This window comes from Sceloporus undulatus, chromosome 1 (assembly GCF_019175285.1).
Source record: "Sceloporus undulatus isolate JIND9_A2432 ecotype Alabama chromosome 1, SceUnd_v1.1, whole genome shotgun sequence".
In the NCBI taxonomy this organism is placed as follows: domain Eukaryota; kingdom Metazoa; phylum Chordata; class Lepidosauria; order Squamata; family Phrynosomatidae; genus Sceloporus; species Sceloporus undulatus.
Window position 1 is genome coordinate 252,901,673 of NC_056522.1, and position 19,574 is coordinate 252,921,246.

Below are 19,574 nucleotides of genomic sequence, written 5' to 3' on the forward strand. Positions count from 1 at the left end.
GTTGCCCTGGAGGACCCAGAGATTCCTAGAGAGAACACTCCACTAGGCCTTTGTAGCTCCTCCAGGGCAGTCCTAGGGTCAGTGTCTGTCGGACGTTGACCACAGAGTTGCCCTGGAGGAACTAGAGATTCCTAGAGAGGTGTCCTCTCAGGTAAAAACATGGTATTTTTGTTATTTGCAGTTTTTCCTTATTCACGAGGGTTTTGTGAATTTTCCAACCCTAGGAGAGACAAGTGTATAAATACTGAAGTGCATGCATTTGCTATGGATGCATGTACAAGCCACAACAAACCATGCTTAAATGCAGGAGTAGCAAAACAGTGTCCCCACTCCCAGATATTGCTGCACTGCAACACTCACAATCCTTCACTACTGGTTATGCCTGATGGTAGTTGCACTCTAACATCATATGGAGAACCAGAGGTTAACCACTTATCGTTTAGAGTCATAACCATACAGTGATGCAGCTAGGGCTGGACCTTGAGACAAAGTAAAGGCTTTGCAGTCTAGGAACCCACAAATGAAATCTCAAGGGTTGTGACAATAGAGGCATAGGAAAAAACAGACTTACATCAGTATTCAAGCCATCACTGGCATGTTGGAGCTTGCTAGAGTGGTTATGGTTACTGCACCATCCTTTCTTTCAAAAATTTATATTATAGGCAGAAGGAGGCTGGCTAGACATGTATATGGTTACAATGCTTGTAAATATCAACAACTGGCACAAACGTGGAACAAGGAAACCCAGAGAATGGTCTAAAAGCACATGGTAATGCTCCTGTTGCTAAAGCTAAACTGGCCTTAACCTCAGTACTGCCACAAAACCATACAGTACAGGCAGATGTGAGAAATAGAGGAAAATATAAATAACTGGGGAGGGATCTTACCTGGCATTCAGATGTTCCTGGCATTGCCTCACTTTCCCACTGCGAGGATGGCCGCTCTCTATTAAACCAATGGCTGCTCGATTGACCCCTTCAATCTGAGAAGCCAGATTGTTCATTTCCTGCTCCAAAATATCAAACCTGCAATCAAATATTTAATTATTTAATATTTAATCCATTAATTCAATTAAAAGCTCACCAAATCTAAAGGATCCTCAGCTGATAACCTCTAAACTAACAATTAAGAAAACCCAGCTAGTCCTATCTTGTTAGATATCCATTTTCAATCTGGATTTTTAAAAGGCTCATGCCACTTTCAGAGGACAGGTAGATTTGGCTTTGGCACACTTCTGGAGGAAGGGAATTTCAGAGTAAGGAGCAGCCAATATGAAAGGTTCTCACTATGCCCATGTAATCCTGACCTACTGCATACATAGTGAGCTAAGAGAGTATTCTTAGCTGTAGGATACCGAGGCTAATTTGGGCCAGGCCAGTCACTTTGAACCATGAGCTCATCATGTATGTCATTGTTTCGTTTTAGGGGTGATTTCATGGATAACACTCCTACCATTGAAGGTACTTCAGCATAATAACTGGTGAGAAAACCCAGGTATTGTAGATGGCAATCATCACGTATTTTCTGAGTATACACATCAGGTTGGGGACTTGTGGCCAACTACAGTTATACAACAGCAACTTTACATTCACATTCCACTAATACAATGGTCAATATAAGATTTCACACTCATTCAACTCTGTAGAACTTTGGTAACACAGGAAGCCAAGTTTAATATTTGTATCTGGAGTAAATGAAGAATATTTTAAACAAACTATTTTATCATTTCTTTTGGTTACTAACTAAATGCTCTCTTTCCTTCCATCTAGCAGATTGTATTCAGCTACACATGCTGACAGGGGTAAGTTCTCAAAAGTTCACACATAAAATTATTATTATTATTATTATTATTATTATTATTATTATTTTATATCCTGCCTTTCTCTCAATATAGGGACTCAAGGTAGCGAACAAGTATACAACAATATAGAACTGTAAGTCTATTTGTAACAATAAGTTATAGGATTCTGATTTTTTTTATCATCCTGTGGTAACTTGTTATTTTATATCAAGATATGTTATACTGTAAAGAATGGATTTAAGAACCTGGTAAACCAAGATAAATGTCTAGTTGTATCATAAATGGCCTCTATACCATAACAAAAATGATAAGCATTTCAAATAGTACAAGACTTTATCATTCCAGTTATCCATGTCACACTCCCCTGATTTGCTCAGCCTGTTTGATTAGAACTACATTGTCCACATGTCTATCAGCTACTGCCCAGGAAGCAGGTTTACTGTCATTTACCTGTGCTGCACAACATCCAGATCCTCCAGGGTATCAGGAATTTCCATTTGTTCAAGCCACTTCTCTTTCTCATTCATCCAAAGTTCACATGCATCAGTCTCACTGAAAACTGTATAAAGATCCAGGGCATCCTGTAGTTTTTGTCTGCGCAAATCTGCTAGAGATACAACCTCATTATATGCTGCCTGAATAGCCTTCAGTCGATTCTCAAATCCTGGGACGTCCCGGAACTCAGTGGGGAAGCTCTGGGCTTGCTTGTTCAGATTGTCCATGATTCTCTTGTTGTCTGCCACTTCATCTAAAAGGTCCCTGTGCTTTTTAACCAGGGCTAGAGTGGAATATTCATCATGCCCCGCATCTTCACTGGACACCAGACGATGGGCATCCTGTAACCAAGCCATTAAATCATCTGCATCTACCTGGAACTGGAAGAAGCTTTCAGCATCCTGCAGGTTTTTCTTGCGGAAAGCTGCAAGCTCCTGAAGCTGAGCCCACAGGGCTTTCACTTCCTCAATTCTAGTATGGATTTTGGGTGCTCCAAAATGCTTTTGAGCAATCATGGTTTCCCCCTCTTTGATAGTCTGCTGCAGGTGGGTTCCCAGGCCACGCAGTTCATCCTCAAAAGCCTTGTGCTTCCTCTGCAGGATAAGAATGCTGGTCAGATCTTTCCCATAATCTAAGGAAGAATAGATATGTTCTTTCTCTTTGATCCAGCTTTCAGCTTCATCTAGTTCCCAAAAGAACTTCCAAAGGCGCTTGGACTGTTCTAGACGAGCTTTCCTCTCAGCAGCCAAAGCCACTAGCTCTTGATGGCACATCCCCAGGTGGTTTACTCTATCTCGTATCATCTTTGGGTCACAAGGCCGGTAACCTGTATAAGCATGTGTGGGCAGAAAGCTATAGTCAGTGGAGATGCATAACACCTTTACCTTTAAAACAGAAAGGAAAAATTCGGCATCTTCCAGGGCATTTCCAGGTAATCTAAGAATGTAAAGTACCAAGTGCAGAAAAGATTGGGAAGGAACTTTGTAATAACTGAGGATAGCTCTAGGACCATATTGGTAATTGCATCTGGAGCCTTTTTATTGGTTTAAAAAAAGTCAGAGAAGCTGTGCTTTGCAATCTTGTAGAGAAGCAATCCACACCAATCAAACAGTAAAGTGAAACAAGAGGAAGCATTTCATAAAATTTGAAGCTCAGGTGTGAGGTGAGAAGGTAGCTTTGTGGATATTTGCCACATGAGTAATCTCAAGCTTTAGAACAGGTTTGAAGAACCTCCATAAAGCCACATTCCTTTCCCCATGACATAATTATTTTGTAGTTTCTCCAATTTAGTATGGGTTTTTCCCCATTCTATAAACCTGAAATATAATCTGTAAAGCTTAATTACTGACATCAAGAACTTGAAGCTAAAATAACCTGCATTTTGGATTCTAGCCATTTGCCTTTGGACCCACCCACTACTGGAATGCACATATCTCCAAGTATCTATTTGATATTGAATATGACTCATGGGATGACGAAGGTTCGCCAAACTTGCTTTAGAATGTTGCTGTTATCATCATTGAAATGATGATTTTTAACATGTCCACAGACAAAGGAGAGTGGGAACTATGCCATTTTTCATCAGTGGTGCCACAAGAACCACCCAAGATGTGCCTGGGGTCATGGAATACAATTACATTCTACCTAGGACTCTAAACCACAATACAGTGTATTGCCACAATTCAGTATATTACTCCCAACACAATATATTTATGTCTGAGTGCTGAGAAAATGCATCTATATTCTAAAATGAAGCACTTCTTTGAGAGACAACTGCTGCAGAAAAATGAGCAACAACTGAAAAATTACATCACTGAAATGATCATTTGGAAACCTGTCATACAAATGTCACTAAAATCTTCCAAGCTTTACCTTCCATTCTATGTGTATGTACACAATTTTTGGTGATGGTATATCCTTATTCTGGAAAGACCTTTGTTGCCTCATTCTACATTTTCTTTCTAGACTGAGGGATGTTCTTTTCAGGCCATTCCTTCTTTCCTCACTATCCATAATAGTCACCTGTTTCCTTTTTTCTTTTTAATCAGCTTCATCCTTGATTGATAGTCCCTGCTCAACACAATCTTGCCTGGCTCCAACTCTCCTTTCCTTACCCTGATTATACAGCATAATCTTTCACTTTCCCTGACCTCTCCCTCCTGTCCTTCACCAAGGACAAGTAAACATGGAAGTATTTGAAGTATAGAGATCATTCGATGATCTAAAAAAATGCACAAAAATACTGCTGAATGTCTCATTCTTTTTTTAAAAAAATCTGTAAATTAATATGAACTTTTCTGCAAAGCAGCAGCACTGTTTGATTTTTATAGGATTTTGGGGTCCTATGATGCACTGCAGAAAACCCTGTAAGTTAGGAATATGATTTGATTGTTAATTACCAATATTATATTCAGAGTAAGAGGAGAACAACATCTTTTTAACACTGAAATTCTGATGATCTTAACACAATGGAAGTTCTAACACACCTAAAAATCCAGACACTCCATATCCATAGACGTTAGAGAAAAGAAAAGGAAGAGGGAATAAAAGCCCAGAAAGCAAGGCCAAACAAAATAGTGAAATAGAAAGAAGGGATGTTGTTCAAAATTAGAACTTGGAGGAAACAGAGGAGATAAAAGGAAGAATCCAGAGATAGCTCTAGGAGGAGGAAATAAAGACAACAACAGCAAACAGAGCAGAATAGTCCTGTTAGGTGCTGCTAGGCAGCTAAGGTGTAGTGGTTTGAGTACTGGACTAAGACGCTGGAAACCAGGGTTCGAATCCCCACTTCGCCATGGAAACCCACTGGGTGACCTTGGGTATTTTGGCCTCAGAGAAAGGCAAAGGCAAATCCCATCAAAACAATACCCTATGATAGGTTCACCTTAGGGTCACCATAAGTTGCAAACAACTCGAAGGCACACAACAACAAGGCAGCTAAAACTATTAAAATAATCGGGCCAAGAGACTTTGCAGAGAGGAGAACTTTATTCTGTGGATGAGCTGCTCCTATGCATATATGGATAAAAACATGCAGAAAACAAACAGAACAGAGCAGCTCTATATAAACACTGAAAGAGTTTACTGCTGCTTGTCTGCTACCAACTGCTGGACCCTTCAGTTGCATAAAACCAAACTGAAGTCTTTTATCACTTTAAAATTTTACAGTTCTCCTTCATCCCACCCCCAATAAACTGCTTTACTGGGCAGTGTCAGACCAGGCTGTTGCAGATTAGAATTCTGATTAAACAGATGGCTTTCTCAACTGTGTGTATGTGCCTTCAAGTCACTTGTAGACTTATGGTGATCTCATTAATCTCATAGGGTTATCTTAGGCAAGGAATACTCAGAGGTGGTTATGCTAGTTCCTTGCTCTGAAATATAGCCTCCAGCACTTGGTATTCATTGGCAATCTCCCATTCAAGCAGATGCATTTAAATTCACTCTCTCCTCAGCATGTCTACACTGGCCACTTAATTCAATGCCAGTCTGGAGCATTATGCTCTGGACTGGCCCTAGACTGACCATGATGGTGACCACATGCACTAGGATGAATCCAGTGTGATGCTACATTCCTGTATACATCGGTCTGCCAGGCTGCCACCATACCAGCCCTGCTGGCTCATCCCCCTCAGTGTCGCTGATGCTGTAGTCTCGCTGGCCAAGCAACTCCCTGTGAGAGCCTGCCCATCACTGTCACTTCTGCTGAGGTCAGAATGGGTTACTACACCATGTGATCAATAAGAAAGGGGTTGTTCTATGCCCTCCTTATTGATCGCACAGCTGCCCCCTTCTGTCCTCAGAAGAAGTGATGGCATGCTGGGTAGGCTTTACACAGAGCTTCTGCCTGTGACAAAGCCATGCTGGTGGCTCCAAAAATAGATCATCCCTTTTCCCTGTGCTGCTCAGTATGGGAAAGTGGCTCTTGCTGTGTGGACAATCGGATTGGGCTTCACCAGACCCAATCCAGCTGTCCACATGCACAATGAATCCAACATCATTCAGTAGTTTGCAAGGTTTCTGGGAAACCTTTCTCCACCTTTGCTTAGTTAGGGGCAAAGCTGGGATAAGGGCAAAAATATATGCATTCTCCCTGGAAATAGTGATATATCATGAGTATTGCCAGCACTGGCTTTGGGTTGAGTACAGAGTTTTTCACTAGGGTAAACAAGTCCCTCCTTATCACAGGAAGCAGCAGGGACATGCATCTTTTAGGGTATCTTTTATCATATAAAAGGCCATGCCAACACAATTAAATGAAAACTGCAGATTCTGGGAAGCGATGCTGAGGGCCTTTTCACACTGTACAATAATAGTTCTATGACTCCACTTTAACTGTCATGGCAATATCCTATGAGACTGGCAATTTGGGAGGTATACTCAAAATTCTCAGCTAGAGAACTCTAATGCTTCACCAAACTACAGACCCCAGGATTCCAAAGGATGCAACCATAGCACGTAAAGTATAATCAGAGTGCTATAACTGTGTAGCGTGAAAGAGTCCTGAATAAACTGGGGCAAGGAGTTGCTGTTTTGACTGTCAATAAGGAAGTGTGATGTTACATGTATAAACTATCCTCTGGAGGACAACTCCTCATATGATTTCTTTCCTCCAATCTACACTGTCATAGCAATTAGAAGTCAACATGTAGTCAGCCATAATCCTAAAGCACATATCTAGTATTCTATAGTTTTAGACATGAGAAATGCTGTACATACTGTTTGGACTTAATACAGGTTGAGCATTCCTTATCCTTATGCCTGGGACCAGAAGTGTTTTGGATTTTGGAATATTTGCATATACAGTCGGCCCTTCTTATACACGGATTTTTTATACATGGATTCAAGCATACACGGTTTGAAAATGTTACAAAAAAGTATAAATTTACCTTGATATTCCATTTTTTATAAGGGACACCATTGTGCTATGTCATTATATGTAATGGGACTTGAGCATGCACGGATTTTGTTATACACAGGAGATCTTGGAACCAAACCCCAGCGTATAACAAGGGTCCACTGTACATAATGAGATATCTTGAATATAGGACCCAACTTTAAACACAATATTTATGTTTCAAAGGTAATTTTATACAAAAGTTTTAATAATTTTATGCATGAAGCAAAGCCTGTGCACACTGAACCATCAGAATGCACAGGTGTCAATATCTCTGCCCCCTAATGAAAAAGTTTTGGATTTTGAATTATTTTGAACTTTGGAATTCCAGATAAGTGAGATTCAACTTATAGCCATAATAATAGATTATACTGTACACTCTGGACCACATTACTATAAATTCAGTCAGTTCAGTGAAAGCTAACAAAATAATTCGAGATAACAGAGGCATTTGCTTTAGGCAATTACTAGGAGGTGGGTGCCCAAGTGTGGCATACAGGCAGCCTCTTTCCTTATCCCTTCCCCTTTGTACATATAGCTTTTGAATATAAACAGGGCAGTCAGGCAAAGGAACAAGATTTTGGCTGGACAAACACCTACCATCTCCATTGGCAAATTTAAGCGCAGCTGCACTAACAGCACGGACCTTCTCAGCCTGAATAGCCATGTCAGCCTCCATCAATTTATGCTTCTGAAGCAGATCTTCTACTTCCAACAGGTGCTTTCCAGATTCAGGAGACAAAAGTTTTACCTACAAAAATACAAAGGGAAAAGATACTCTCTCTCTCTCTCCCCGCTCCTAAGGGCCATATACTGTACTCATTATGTACATCTGCATGTCTGGACAAAAGCATGGATTGAGGAAAGGATAGATTGAGCAAAGAAACAGCAGGTGGGCTTAATCTTCCCTCTACTTGTCATTTCTTCAAAATATAATAAACACTTTCCACTGGGCTAATAATGCTTCATTTTGAACCTTGGGCTGTGGAGTAATTTGGATGGGTGATCTGGAGTAGAGACAATGGCAGGTAAGAAAAAGTTTATCTTTCCTCATCTAAAATTGTTTACCCCAAAGCTCATTGTTTTACAAAACAAAAGTAAACCACCATCAGGACTCTGTTACATATGTTGCATATGTCTGCCTATAACGTGTATCTAGCTCTACATTTTTAATCCAAAAAACATATCTAGAGGTAGACATGTTGGACATAAGAAAAGTACAATAACATTCAAAATCCAGAAAACAGCCATACTGTTATTGGGCCAACCAAAATGCACAAAGTACATGATGCAAGCTTCCAAAGATCCACTGGCTTCTTCTTCAGGCAAAGGTGTTAAAAATCTTACAGGAAAAAGAAAAAAATGTTGGAGTCAAAGGCCTGCATTTCATCAAAAATGTTGGAAAATATAATCATTATATAATCATTTGGAAGTATATTTTAGTTAGAATGTATGTAACATGTATGATAAACAGGAAGAATGTTATATAAGAAGAATGAATATTGTTATATATGTCTTGTATGTCTTATATGATTTGTATATTTTGTAGGTTTTAATGTTATAAGTTCATAAAAGATGAATAAATTTAAAAATGTTATTATTGTTGTTCTCAGTTAAGAGGATACAGCAGGATAGCTTTGAAAGCAGAGACCATTCCTCTCTTTTGGTCATGTGAGCTCTGGAGGACAGATACAAAGTCCAGGAAATTAATTAAATTAAATTAACCAAAGATATTGATGTTTTCTGGATTTTGGAAGTTGTTGTACTTTTAATCCAAAATTAGCTATTTTAGAGGATTACAGTTAAGGCATCTCTCATATGTTCCATTCTGGAACAACAAGATTGTGCATCTTTGACATCTGGATGATTGTGGGGGTTTTCATTACTAATGAACACATCTCCAAACTGTAATCTGATTATTAATGTGTTGATTGATAAATAAAATAGGTGCTGAGCAGAAGGCTCAGAATAGCTTAGGCCAAGCCATCGTGTTGCCCTGGCCTGGTCTTAATCCGGGTTGGTCCATGGGCTGGTGTGGGGATGGGCAGGTGCTTACATGCCCATTGGCTGCCACACCATGGAACCGCTTCCACTGCGCCTCTCACCTCCCTCCAATATTATTTCTACTGAGCAGACCCCATCATCATGTCTGATGTGGAGATAGGGTGCCTGGCTGCACTTATGTAGAGTGAGTAGAATGGTAAAAGATGAGAGCTTAGTCCCGGGAACACCTAAAAGAAATACTGACACCTCCCCTCTACTTTCTCTGCCACAGCACTGCTTCTGACATTTTTGAATGCCTGGGTGGGAAAATGGTGGCAGTGGTAGCTCTTTGGCACTTCTCCTCAAAGGAGTGTCTAGAGGAATAAGGCTTTGAATGATTTGAATATGACATTTGTTTATGCTTCCCTACTCTTCTGGGTTAAAATAAGGCAAAGGTGTCACATTAAAGTAAAAGGCTACAATCACTGCTAACTTAGGCCCCATACAGACAGACCAAAATAAAGCTGTTTCGGGTCACTTTGGAGGTATACTGTTTAAATGATGCATGCATCCTAAGAATCCGGAAGCTGTGCCAAAGCCACGCTCCAGTCCTTAGGACTAGAGCGTGGCTTTGGCATGGCTTCCGGACTCTTAGGACACATGTATCATTTAAACAGCATACCTCCAAAGTGACCTGAACCAGCTTTATTTTGGCCTGTCTGTGTGGAGCCATAGTCACCATTTTCTTTGCTTTGCTATTTCATCCTTTTGACATGTGTGCGTTTTCTTAGTCCCATTTGTGCCTGGTCACCTCCCTCACACATTGCACAACCATGATTTACTGCAGTGCCCATATCATCCATCCAGCCTTTATTGATTTTATTATTTGTATGTACAGCGCTATGTAAATAACTATAATAATAATAATAATAATAATAATAATAATAATAATAATAATAGGGTGAGAACAGACAATTAGGCGTACTAGAATTTTGTTAAGTACTTTGGCATCATTTTCCTTTACTTCATCCTTTACATCTTTTGTTACATGCCCCTAAGTTTTATCCTCAATTTATCCAAAGGTCATATCAAAATTCATAATTTTGGTCCCAAGACCTGCCCTTGACTTAAACATGGGGTCAACTTAGAGTCAAGTATATACAGTAAGTTAAATTGAGAAACCTTCTAAGCAGCCTATGAAAGCCATAGCAAGCATGCTGATTCATAAAGTAAGTACTGCTATGTTTATCTCTATGCTTGTCCCTTAATGATCTTAAGTGACAACATACTTGCTATGTAACACTTAAATCATAGTGGTTTTTTAAGATTACTTCTTTAACAGGCTTCAAGATGCTCATCAAGATATTTATAATGGCATTTTGAGGACCACACTAGTAGCTTTACTGCTGATGTAACTAATTATTTAGTGCATTGGATGTCTGGCTTGTTATTCTTATTCATTTGAATTCTATAAGGTTTTAAGGAATACAGTTGGCACTCCATAGATCCTGCATCCATGGTTTCAACCAATCACAGCTTGAAAATATTCCTTCCCCACCAAAAAATTCCAAAAAGCAAACCTTGATTTTGCCATTTTATATGAAGAACACAATTTTACTACCTTATTGTATTTACTGTGACTTGAGCATCCAGATTTTGGTATCCATGTGGAGTCCTGGAACCAAAACCCCAACAGATACCAAGGGCCCACTGTACTGTACTTTGCATAAGCTACCTTGAGAATTCCTAGGCATATGGATGGAATATAATTATATGACTACGTTAAATAAATAAGTTGGGATAGTGCAGCATTTTGCCTTCACAAGAGATCAGCCTCCATCTCAATAGGTCAACTTCTTTTTAGCACCCACTCCCTTCCTTACTTTCATCTCATCTATCCAGTCAATACTGTGCAGCATGTCTTGGAACAGCTGCTGCAGTGTAAGATTCATCTCCAGCCTCTGACGCCGGGCCTGCAGCAGTTCTTGTAGGAACTCCCATAGCCTCAGAATGTTGTCTTTGCGAGCATTGATGCGTTTGATGTCATGGTAATTCTCCAGCTCTAGCTCCTTCGCCACCTCTTCTATGGCCTGGACACGTTCCATGTAGGCAGCTGTGTCAGTTTCAATGGCTTCATGTTTCTTTTTTGCTGCCTCCACAGCTGGTAAGTCATTTCCAAAGTTATCCTGTCCAAAGTAAACATGTCTTTGATCATCATCAACGTCTCTCTCATGTTGCAAACCACAGAGTGAAAAGGTGGGAATGAAAAACAAACTTCAAACAGAAAGGATCTGAGTACCATTTTAAGTTACTGGTAGAGTGTTTGTCTTAGTGGAAAACATGACAATGCTTGGTAAAGCAGAAAGCAGAAGAAAAAGAGAAAGATCACATTATAGTTTATTGATTCCTGCAACAGATTGATTCTTGCAAATGGATCTTGCAAATTTATGGTTCAGCTATACATCACTATCACTCTAGATCACTCATTTAATGGAAGATAATCAACACATACTGGCAGAACAGTGATTTTTGTGGGCTGGAACATTGTACCTTGACACCTGTATTATAACAAAGTAAGAAGAGGTGGGTTTTTGTGTGTGTGTTCTATAGCTTGACCTTTATGCTTTTAAGTAATGTAAGATGCTTGAAGACTGAATGCCAGAGGAGGAGAGGAAAAGAATCTGCCAATTCTGTTCTACCCGCTCATCACTTTAATATAGACTGTGTCAATCCTGGTTCTATTCTCAACCTAAATATAAACTAACTTTTCCAAGCTCTGATGAAAAGCTAATTCATATTACATAGGAGATGCTTGCTTGTTGCTCAGCCAATGCAGGCCTCTAAGTGAATGCTCACAGTTGTTCAAGAGGGATATAATTGCTTGTAAACACAAGGTGAGAGATGTGACCAAAAACAGTTGTTTAGCCCACGTCCACTGCTTGTTCTGGTGTATGAATAAAGAACTGACCCTCCCACAGTCTGTGTGGTATGCTGGGTGAGAAATGGTGCATGAATGGCAAACTTGTCTTTGGTATCAAGGGTGAATTTTCCCTCAGAGTTGGAAATTTATTTGTAGCCAACAGACTATGGCCTCAATCCTATTATTAATTCCAACTAGAATGGACCATGGAATTAATGGAATTTATCTATGTGTTGACTCACCATTGAACAAATGATTCTAATTGGGACTAATCAACAGGATTCTGGCTAAATTGTGTTTAAAAATCAGGTCTCAAACCATAAAGGTGTAGTACTAGACTTAAAACTCCGTACCTCTGAACATAGGAAAGAAGCTTATCCACAATGAACTTTCCCATAGTAGAGCTCCTCTCACAGTCATTGTGCCTTACGATCATATTTATAACTGTCTGTCAAACTATAGCTACTTTCTGGCTGTGGGTAAGATGCTATATGTGCAAAAGGGTTTTGATAATTGTAACTGCAAAGAAACCCACACAGGAAATATCTTCTACAATTCCTGATGCCACCAGACAGATCAGAGATTGAAACCAATACACTCCCAGGCAGTTTCATATTACCTGTGCAACAAGGCGCTGATTTTCACTCAGCCATGTCTCCCGCATTGCTGCCTTGCGATCAAAACGTCGGGCAAGCTGCTCCAGTTTTTCCTGCCTAATAAGTTCATTTCTCAATGCCAGCTCCCGTTCATGCTCTGCCTTCTCCAGTTTCTCCCAGGCCTGTGCAAATGTATTGTATATAAGAATGACAATTCACAGATATTATAGAATAGCCAGAGGCTATGTAAATGCGTACATAAGGTTTCATAGCTCATTGTACAATGGCTGTACTGATTAGTCTCATATCGGAAAAAGGCTCCCTGACCAAATGAATACATTCATATTCTTTCATTTCTCTTCATTTAAGAAAGGCCCGAGACAGACGGGCCGAAAGGGGCATGGTGGCAACGATACTAGGGTTCTGGACCGCGCAGCAACCGCACAGTCCGGAGCCCTAGTATGTAATGGCGTCAACATGATGGTGGTGTCCCGTCCACACGGGTGCTGCCATCTTGACCTAAGGGACGCATAGCATCCATACATTGCTGCACGTCCATTACATCACGAGTGCACCATTGGAACCTGGTTTTTCTGGGTTCTTTTTACTCCAGAGGGATGCCATGTGGTTTGGTAGTGGCAGTGTCCCTGTGGAGGAAAACAGGCCGCCGCCAGGCCACCCAGGCCTAAGAGAGGTATATTTAAGGGGTAATTCACACAATGCTCTTCTCATATATATATATATATATATATATATATATATATATATATATATATAATTCTTTTCACATACCTATTCAACTGAACAAACGCAATGTACAAAGTAAACAATAATATATGATGAAGTCTAGCAGTTCTACAATCACATTAAATTCTTTTCCAGACAACCATGAAATTGCTGGAAAGTATACTCACATTTTCCTAATTCTTAAATTTTAATGGCTCTTTTGAGCATGTAGTAAGTGGTGAATAGATAAGAAAAGTATCATTCCTTTGACTTTCTTAACCAGTCTGTGCACAGACTAACTGGAAAGACCTGCTGGATGGAAGGCCACGTCAATCTTACTGCAGTGTTATTCTTTGTAAGCTGACTACTTTCACCCTAAAATACAGAATTTTAAGCACATACTGGCTTTCCAATGCAATCCAGAAGAACCAACTTTTTAAAAAAAGTCTTCTGGCATTCAGTCACCACAAACTGACAAAGCTCTCAGCATCCTTTCTGTGTTATACTGGAACACCTGAAGGAAAAATACTCTGGGAATATGATGCCATGGATATCTAAACTTGGATTTATCAGCAGTGAAAGACTTGACTGAAGATGTATTTTGATTAAAGATCACTTTCCTTGTATAAATATTGCAAAATTCTTGAAGGAATGTAATAAGCTGTCAGACTGGATAGACTTCAGGGGCTTTAACCCACAGTGTCTCAGGGAAAATACAAGATTTTTATAAAGAGATATAGTGGTCTTCTTTTCTCATTGCTAAAGTCTGAACAGTTAGATACAGTACTTGATTAAATTTCCAATCCCTTTTCCTATCTTGCTCCTTAACTTTCTTATTTACAATTATAGTGTGCAAATATAAATTACACAGTATACATATAAATAAATGAGAAATTATCAGATAGTATGGTATTTATCTTTAATCTTTCATTATAAATGAACCAAGTTAATGAACATATGGAGTTGCTTATACTGACCAGGAATCCACGTAGCTCAATGGGCAACCACTACACCAAAGGGCGGCAGGTCCCCAAGTCTCAGGCCAAAATCCTTCCTAGCCCTGTTCTAGATTCCTTTTTAGAAAGAATTTGAGATTATAAGGATTGTTTGGGGAGCTTTATGTGAACAATGTATGTGTTCTGCCCAAACCAGCTATATTACACTGCTTGTACTGAGGAGACTCATATCAGCAAAGGAAGAATAAAAATGTTTTCAAGAAGGAAAACCCCAACACTGCACATGAAGAACTATGTAAGATACCCTGTTGATGTCAGATACTAGTTTTCCTTCATTAGGCGTATACACTTTTTGATTGTTGGCTCGCAGTCTTGACTGAATGGTGAATAACAGAACTTCCAGATTTCCTTTCTCCTGAAACCTATAATGGGGAGGAAATTGCAAGTATGCTCTGAGTGAAAAAACACCGCCAAAACAAAAATGCAGCACAAACAACATGTGTTATAAAATCACTGAACTACACCATGTTCTAAACCAAGGGTGGGCAAAGTGCAGCTCTGGGGCTCTGCACAGTTCCCCACACATCACTCCAAATCATTATCTTCCTAGCACCCTCCCTAGACTCCAAAAGGTGAATCGTCTCCCAAGAGCAAAAATTTACTATTTAAATAGGTTGCAGCTGTCCTCTCCACTGCACTGTTTAACATCTGTTTTTCAAAACCAGATGTGGACTTCTGATCACCACCTACTGCTGTAGCTCTGAGAGGGTCCTGGAGCAGAAAGCTGACCTGCAGACCCACCACAGCTGCACATTCATGCTGTAAACCCAGGCCATAACATTTGGTTTTTGTGCATTACTTTGGCTAAACTACACAGGCAGGGAATACCAGGTGCTATAATCAGCGAAAAGCTAGAGGCTATAATCAAGGGAAAGCAAAACCCTATAACAGGTTTGTCATAAATTGGAATCATCTAGAAGATGTCTAACAAGATGAGGAGGACCAATCCAAACCCAGTCTTTGCCTTATTCTGCTCTGATTCTACTCAGAATAAAGTTCCACTGTGCTCAAAGAGCCTCACTCCCTAAATGCAAACCTTAATCCCTAAATATAACCTTAATCCCTAAATGTAAAACTTTGGCGCCAGCTCTATGCTGACGCTGATTTTAGGGTTAGGGACCATGCAGCAACTGCACGGTCCCTAACCCTAGCATGGCATGGTGGCGTCACAATGATGGAGTCCTGTGTTCATGGGCGCCGCCATTGTGACGTAAGTGCTGTGTGGCATCCACATGGCACCGCACATTGCTTACGTCCTGATTGAGCCACTGGCGCATTCGTGATGTCCACCCTGAGACACAAAAAGAAACCGTTTTTCTGGGTTCTTTTTCCTCTGGAGGGAAGCCATGCAGTTTGGTGGCTGTGGCTTCCTTCCGGAGGGATTTAGTCCGCTGGCAGGCCAAACTTTTGGGGCGGTCTGTCCCGCGCCTTAATCTCTAGCTGTAAACCTTAATCCCTACCCCTAGTCTTCTAGCATTACCACTAGGTGTTATTGTATCTTCCCACTCATTTTAGTTGTTGAGGAAGACTGCTCCCTGGATGTCACAATTATGTTCAGTAATCCTTGCAAGAGAACTAGAAAGAATGGAGCAGGGGGTCACCTTCCCATTTCTTCTCTTTGAAATAACAGATCAAATGACTCCAAACAATTCAGCATCACCATTTGTCAAATTCCTTCAGTTTGAAAACAAAACAAAACAAGGACGGCTGCAGATCTGAACAAAAATCACTGGAACTGCATTTTATTTTGGCATCATACCAAAATGTCATTGGGGGTACATCAACTGCCCCTTTCCCCTTCAGCTTGGCTCACCAGTGTTATTCATTAGAGCATCACCAACACGTGCCAATCTTCTCCTCCTCAGAATACCTCAGACCAAAACTAAATGAGTCATGATGCAGATAGGCACATTTTAAGCCTCTGAAAAAATGGTAAACATCAGCAATTTTTTATGTTTTTTAAAAAAAATACCTCCACCCCCCTTTCCAGATGACAGGTGCTTACTTGGGTGGTTTTTCCACTGTGCGGTATGTACTGAAGGACTGGAGCTGCTGCTGCACGCCTGCCAGAGAATTAGCAAACTTGCGGCTATTGAGAATGGTAATGGTCTGTTCTATCCACATCAGCAGGTCTGAAGCCAACCCACTGTACTTATCGATCATCTTCTCAGTCTCCATTGCATGGTCCATTACCTGAGAAAAGGAATAAACAAACAAAGTGCTGCTTACTTGGCACCTGCTGCTGCTGGAAACATGTCAAGCCCTTTATCAACCTGCAGATCCTGCGTACAGGAATCTTCAACAATGTCAACAAGTCTGACTTCACTACATTAGAAATTTCAAATTGCATACAAGGATGACTGTTTAGAAGACTCCGGCCTGTCAGACCAGATTAACAAGAGAATCTTTCTGGCTTTAAAATAAATGTGGATGTCTTCAGACTGCCACCATTTCATCAATTGTTAATTTGCTAGAGAAACTAAATTATTATTATAGCCATACATTCCTCAATATTTATCTCCAGCTGCTGCTACCCAATCATGTGGAACCAACTGTCCAGAGTGTACCATAATCCATCTCAGTCCCATGCTGAAATATGCAGGCTTTGTAGACTGAAAAAGAATGAGTGTAGACCACAAAATCCAAACAATCTGGTTTAGAGAGACTGAGAGTGTTGTGATAATGCACCTAATTTCCCCTAGAAGAACTGTTCCGATGTAAGCCTGCTATATTAATGTCTATATATTTATGTAATATACAGATATACCTCAGTTAACAAAGTAGATGTGTTCCTGAGCATTACTTTATTAACAGAAAAATTAGTACCAGAGATAAAAAATAGCATGGAAAGAATTGGGATAGGTTCCTACATCACAAAAAAAGAAGAGCACTTCAACAAACGTTTTATCCAAAACTAAGAGGCGAATGAGACCGGCAGCTTGCAGCAGCCTTTGGCTGCATCAGTCCTGATCGGCCCCCAATTGGCACAGAACCATGGACCACAGTCCCAAAGCCAGCCACCAGCAGGTGTGGCTTTGCATCACTCCTTTTTGTGCTGGGTTTTCCGGGTTGGCAAGGGCTCAGCATGCTCTCCACATGGCTTCCAGCCACTTTTGGATCGTGCATCGTCTGCACACCCCATCCCCAAAAAGCCAGCGCTTTTTGCCCGTCTGTTTCAGGCCATAGATTATGTACTTATTAAATGAAACAACTAGGTTAGGTAAAGCCTTGCAGAAATAATCAAAAGTAAACCTTCTAGAAACTTCATAAGGCTTCTTCCAAATGCATCCTGGGATGTTTTTTATTCCCTTCCTTTCATCAGCCTCCACTTTTCTTATGATTGCCACTTAGGTGGCTAGACAAATAGATCTGTGCTTCTTAACATAACAGGAGAAGCTGGTGAGGCAGGTTTATCTCTTTTCCATTTGTCTTTCTGTTCTTCTCCTGTTCACATATATTCAGTAAGGGATGCTGTTTACCCTACCTGTCTTAGGCAGGCACACACAACTACAGCTAGAATAGAATTCCATTCTTTCCGGTTCAAACTTTATTGCATTGTTTACTGAAGGTACATAGTTGCAACCTGACATTAGAATTCTGTGTTTTTTCAGCCCTCTTTCACCATCCTACCAATGCTGATGTTTGCTGAAAACAACAACAACAACACACCAGCTTAGACAGAGGGCAAGGAGGAAAAGAGGTCTGGGGAACATAAAAGTAGTTTGTAAAAACTAGCCTTTTACAGAGGCGTTATTGAGTGAGGTATACATCTCTACCTATAAAGCCCATCCCTGGGTTCCTTCCATGTTCATTAATCTAATCTAACTATAAAACAGATGAAAAATGGATTTATGTAAATGGGCATTGGTGCAGTTCTCAGTGGCTTTCACTATCTTCCTACGATCTAAAGGAAAACAGTCATAGCAGAGTCAAAGATAGAGAGCAAAACCTGCTATGTATCTTACCCACCTTCATTATATAATTACTCATTTACAATTAATAACAATGATTTCATACATGATCAAAGCTTGGCCTTTGGGCCACATACAACCCTACTAGACATTTTTACAGCCCCAGCCCACCCCATTTGCTGCTGCTATCAAACAATGCCACTGAAAATGGGCAGTAGTGCAGTCATGCTAGAGGACATCTCCCTTCCCTTATGGAAGGAAAAAGAAGGGTAGGCATGGCATAGCATAGACAGCTGAATTTTTGCAGCTACAATGATGGCAGTGTGGCTCCTGCTGCATTACATGACGTTCAGTGTGCACTCCTACTCCTGGAAGTTGCAAATCTATGTATTAGAAGAACTGCAAAGAAGGTCTACTGAATGCACTAGTCAACGACATATGCAGAACAAGTCAAGCCAGTGAAAAGATGGTTAAGAGATGGCACGACTATTTTTACAGCAAATTTATTATGGTTATACAGTATAGTCATATTCTTACCTTCCCAACCCTTTTTCCTTCCACAGCAAGCACCTTCATCTTGGAGAAGTAGTGGTAGAAAGCAACTACATAAGTGATGATGGATTTCTCATCTGGATTTTCCGTGAAGACATCTGACCAGCAAGCAGATTTTAAGAAAAAATTATTAATATGAAAACAGTGACCAGCAGATTTGAGCTGTGCCTAAAATCTTCCTCTCCCTTTTGTAACAGTAATATAGTATAAACATCACCTTATCTCCCTGCCAACTTCAGATAAAAAAACAGAATGCATAGTGGCAAAGCTATTTGTTTTAAACTTGCTTTCCTATATGGATATTATCTCTGGGTTGGAGAATTAGATGTTTGTAGCAGGACTGACTCTCTGATAAAAAAATAAAATAAAACAAAAGGACAGATTGCATGCCTGTAATTGTATTTCTTCAAGTGGTCATCTCTAAATTCACACTATTGGGTATTCTGCACAGGTGCAAAATACCAAATAGTGTGAACCACAGAAACCATGAAGAAGTAAGTAATTATAATGTGAATTGTGTTGAACCCATGGGGAGGAAATGAAATATGTCTTTAAATGAGAGTACTACAACACAGATTTACAACAAAACAGGATGTCTTTTGATTATGTTTAACTTTTAAAACAAACAGTGCTAGGACTGATGCAAACAGGATTATTACATTTCCTTCTGCTTAATT

General features: G+C 40.1%; 1 protein-coding gene across 6 annotated transcripts in view; it reads right to left on the reverse strand.

The window, feature by feature from the left end:
• The window catches only part of SPTB (spectrin beta, erythrocytic), a 180,160-nt gene that overhangs the window by 58,363 nt on the left and 102,223 nt on the right, over positions 1-19,574 (reverse strand). For all 6 annotated transcript variants that reach the window (XM_042440977.1, XM_042440992.1, XM_042440999.1 and 3 more), the window contains 8 exons: positions 18,883-18,995; positions 16,440-16,627; positions 14,679-14,796; positions 12,716-12,874; positions 11,060-11,362; positions 7,794-7,944; positions 2,252-3,122; positions 888-1,025 (listed from right to left, as the gene is read on the reverse strand). In XM_042440977.1, the coding sequence (XP_042296911.1) occupies positions 888-1,025; positions 2,252-3,122; positions 7,794-7,944; positions 11,060-11,362; positions 12,716-12,874; positions 14,679-14,796; positions 16,440-16,627; positions 18,883-18,995 (2,041 nt within the window). The remainder of the gene's footprint in view (positions 1-887; positions 1,026-2,251; positions 3,123-7,793; positions 7,945-11,059; positions 11,363-12,715; positions 12,875-14,678; positions 14,797-16,439; positions 16,628-18,882; positions 18,996-19,574) is intronic.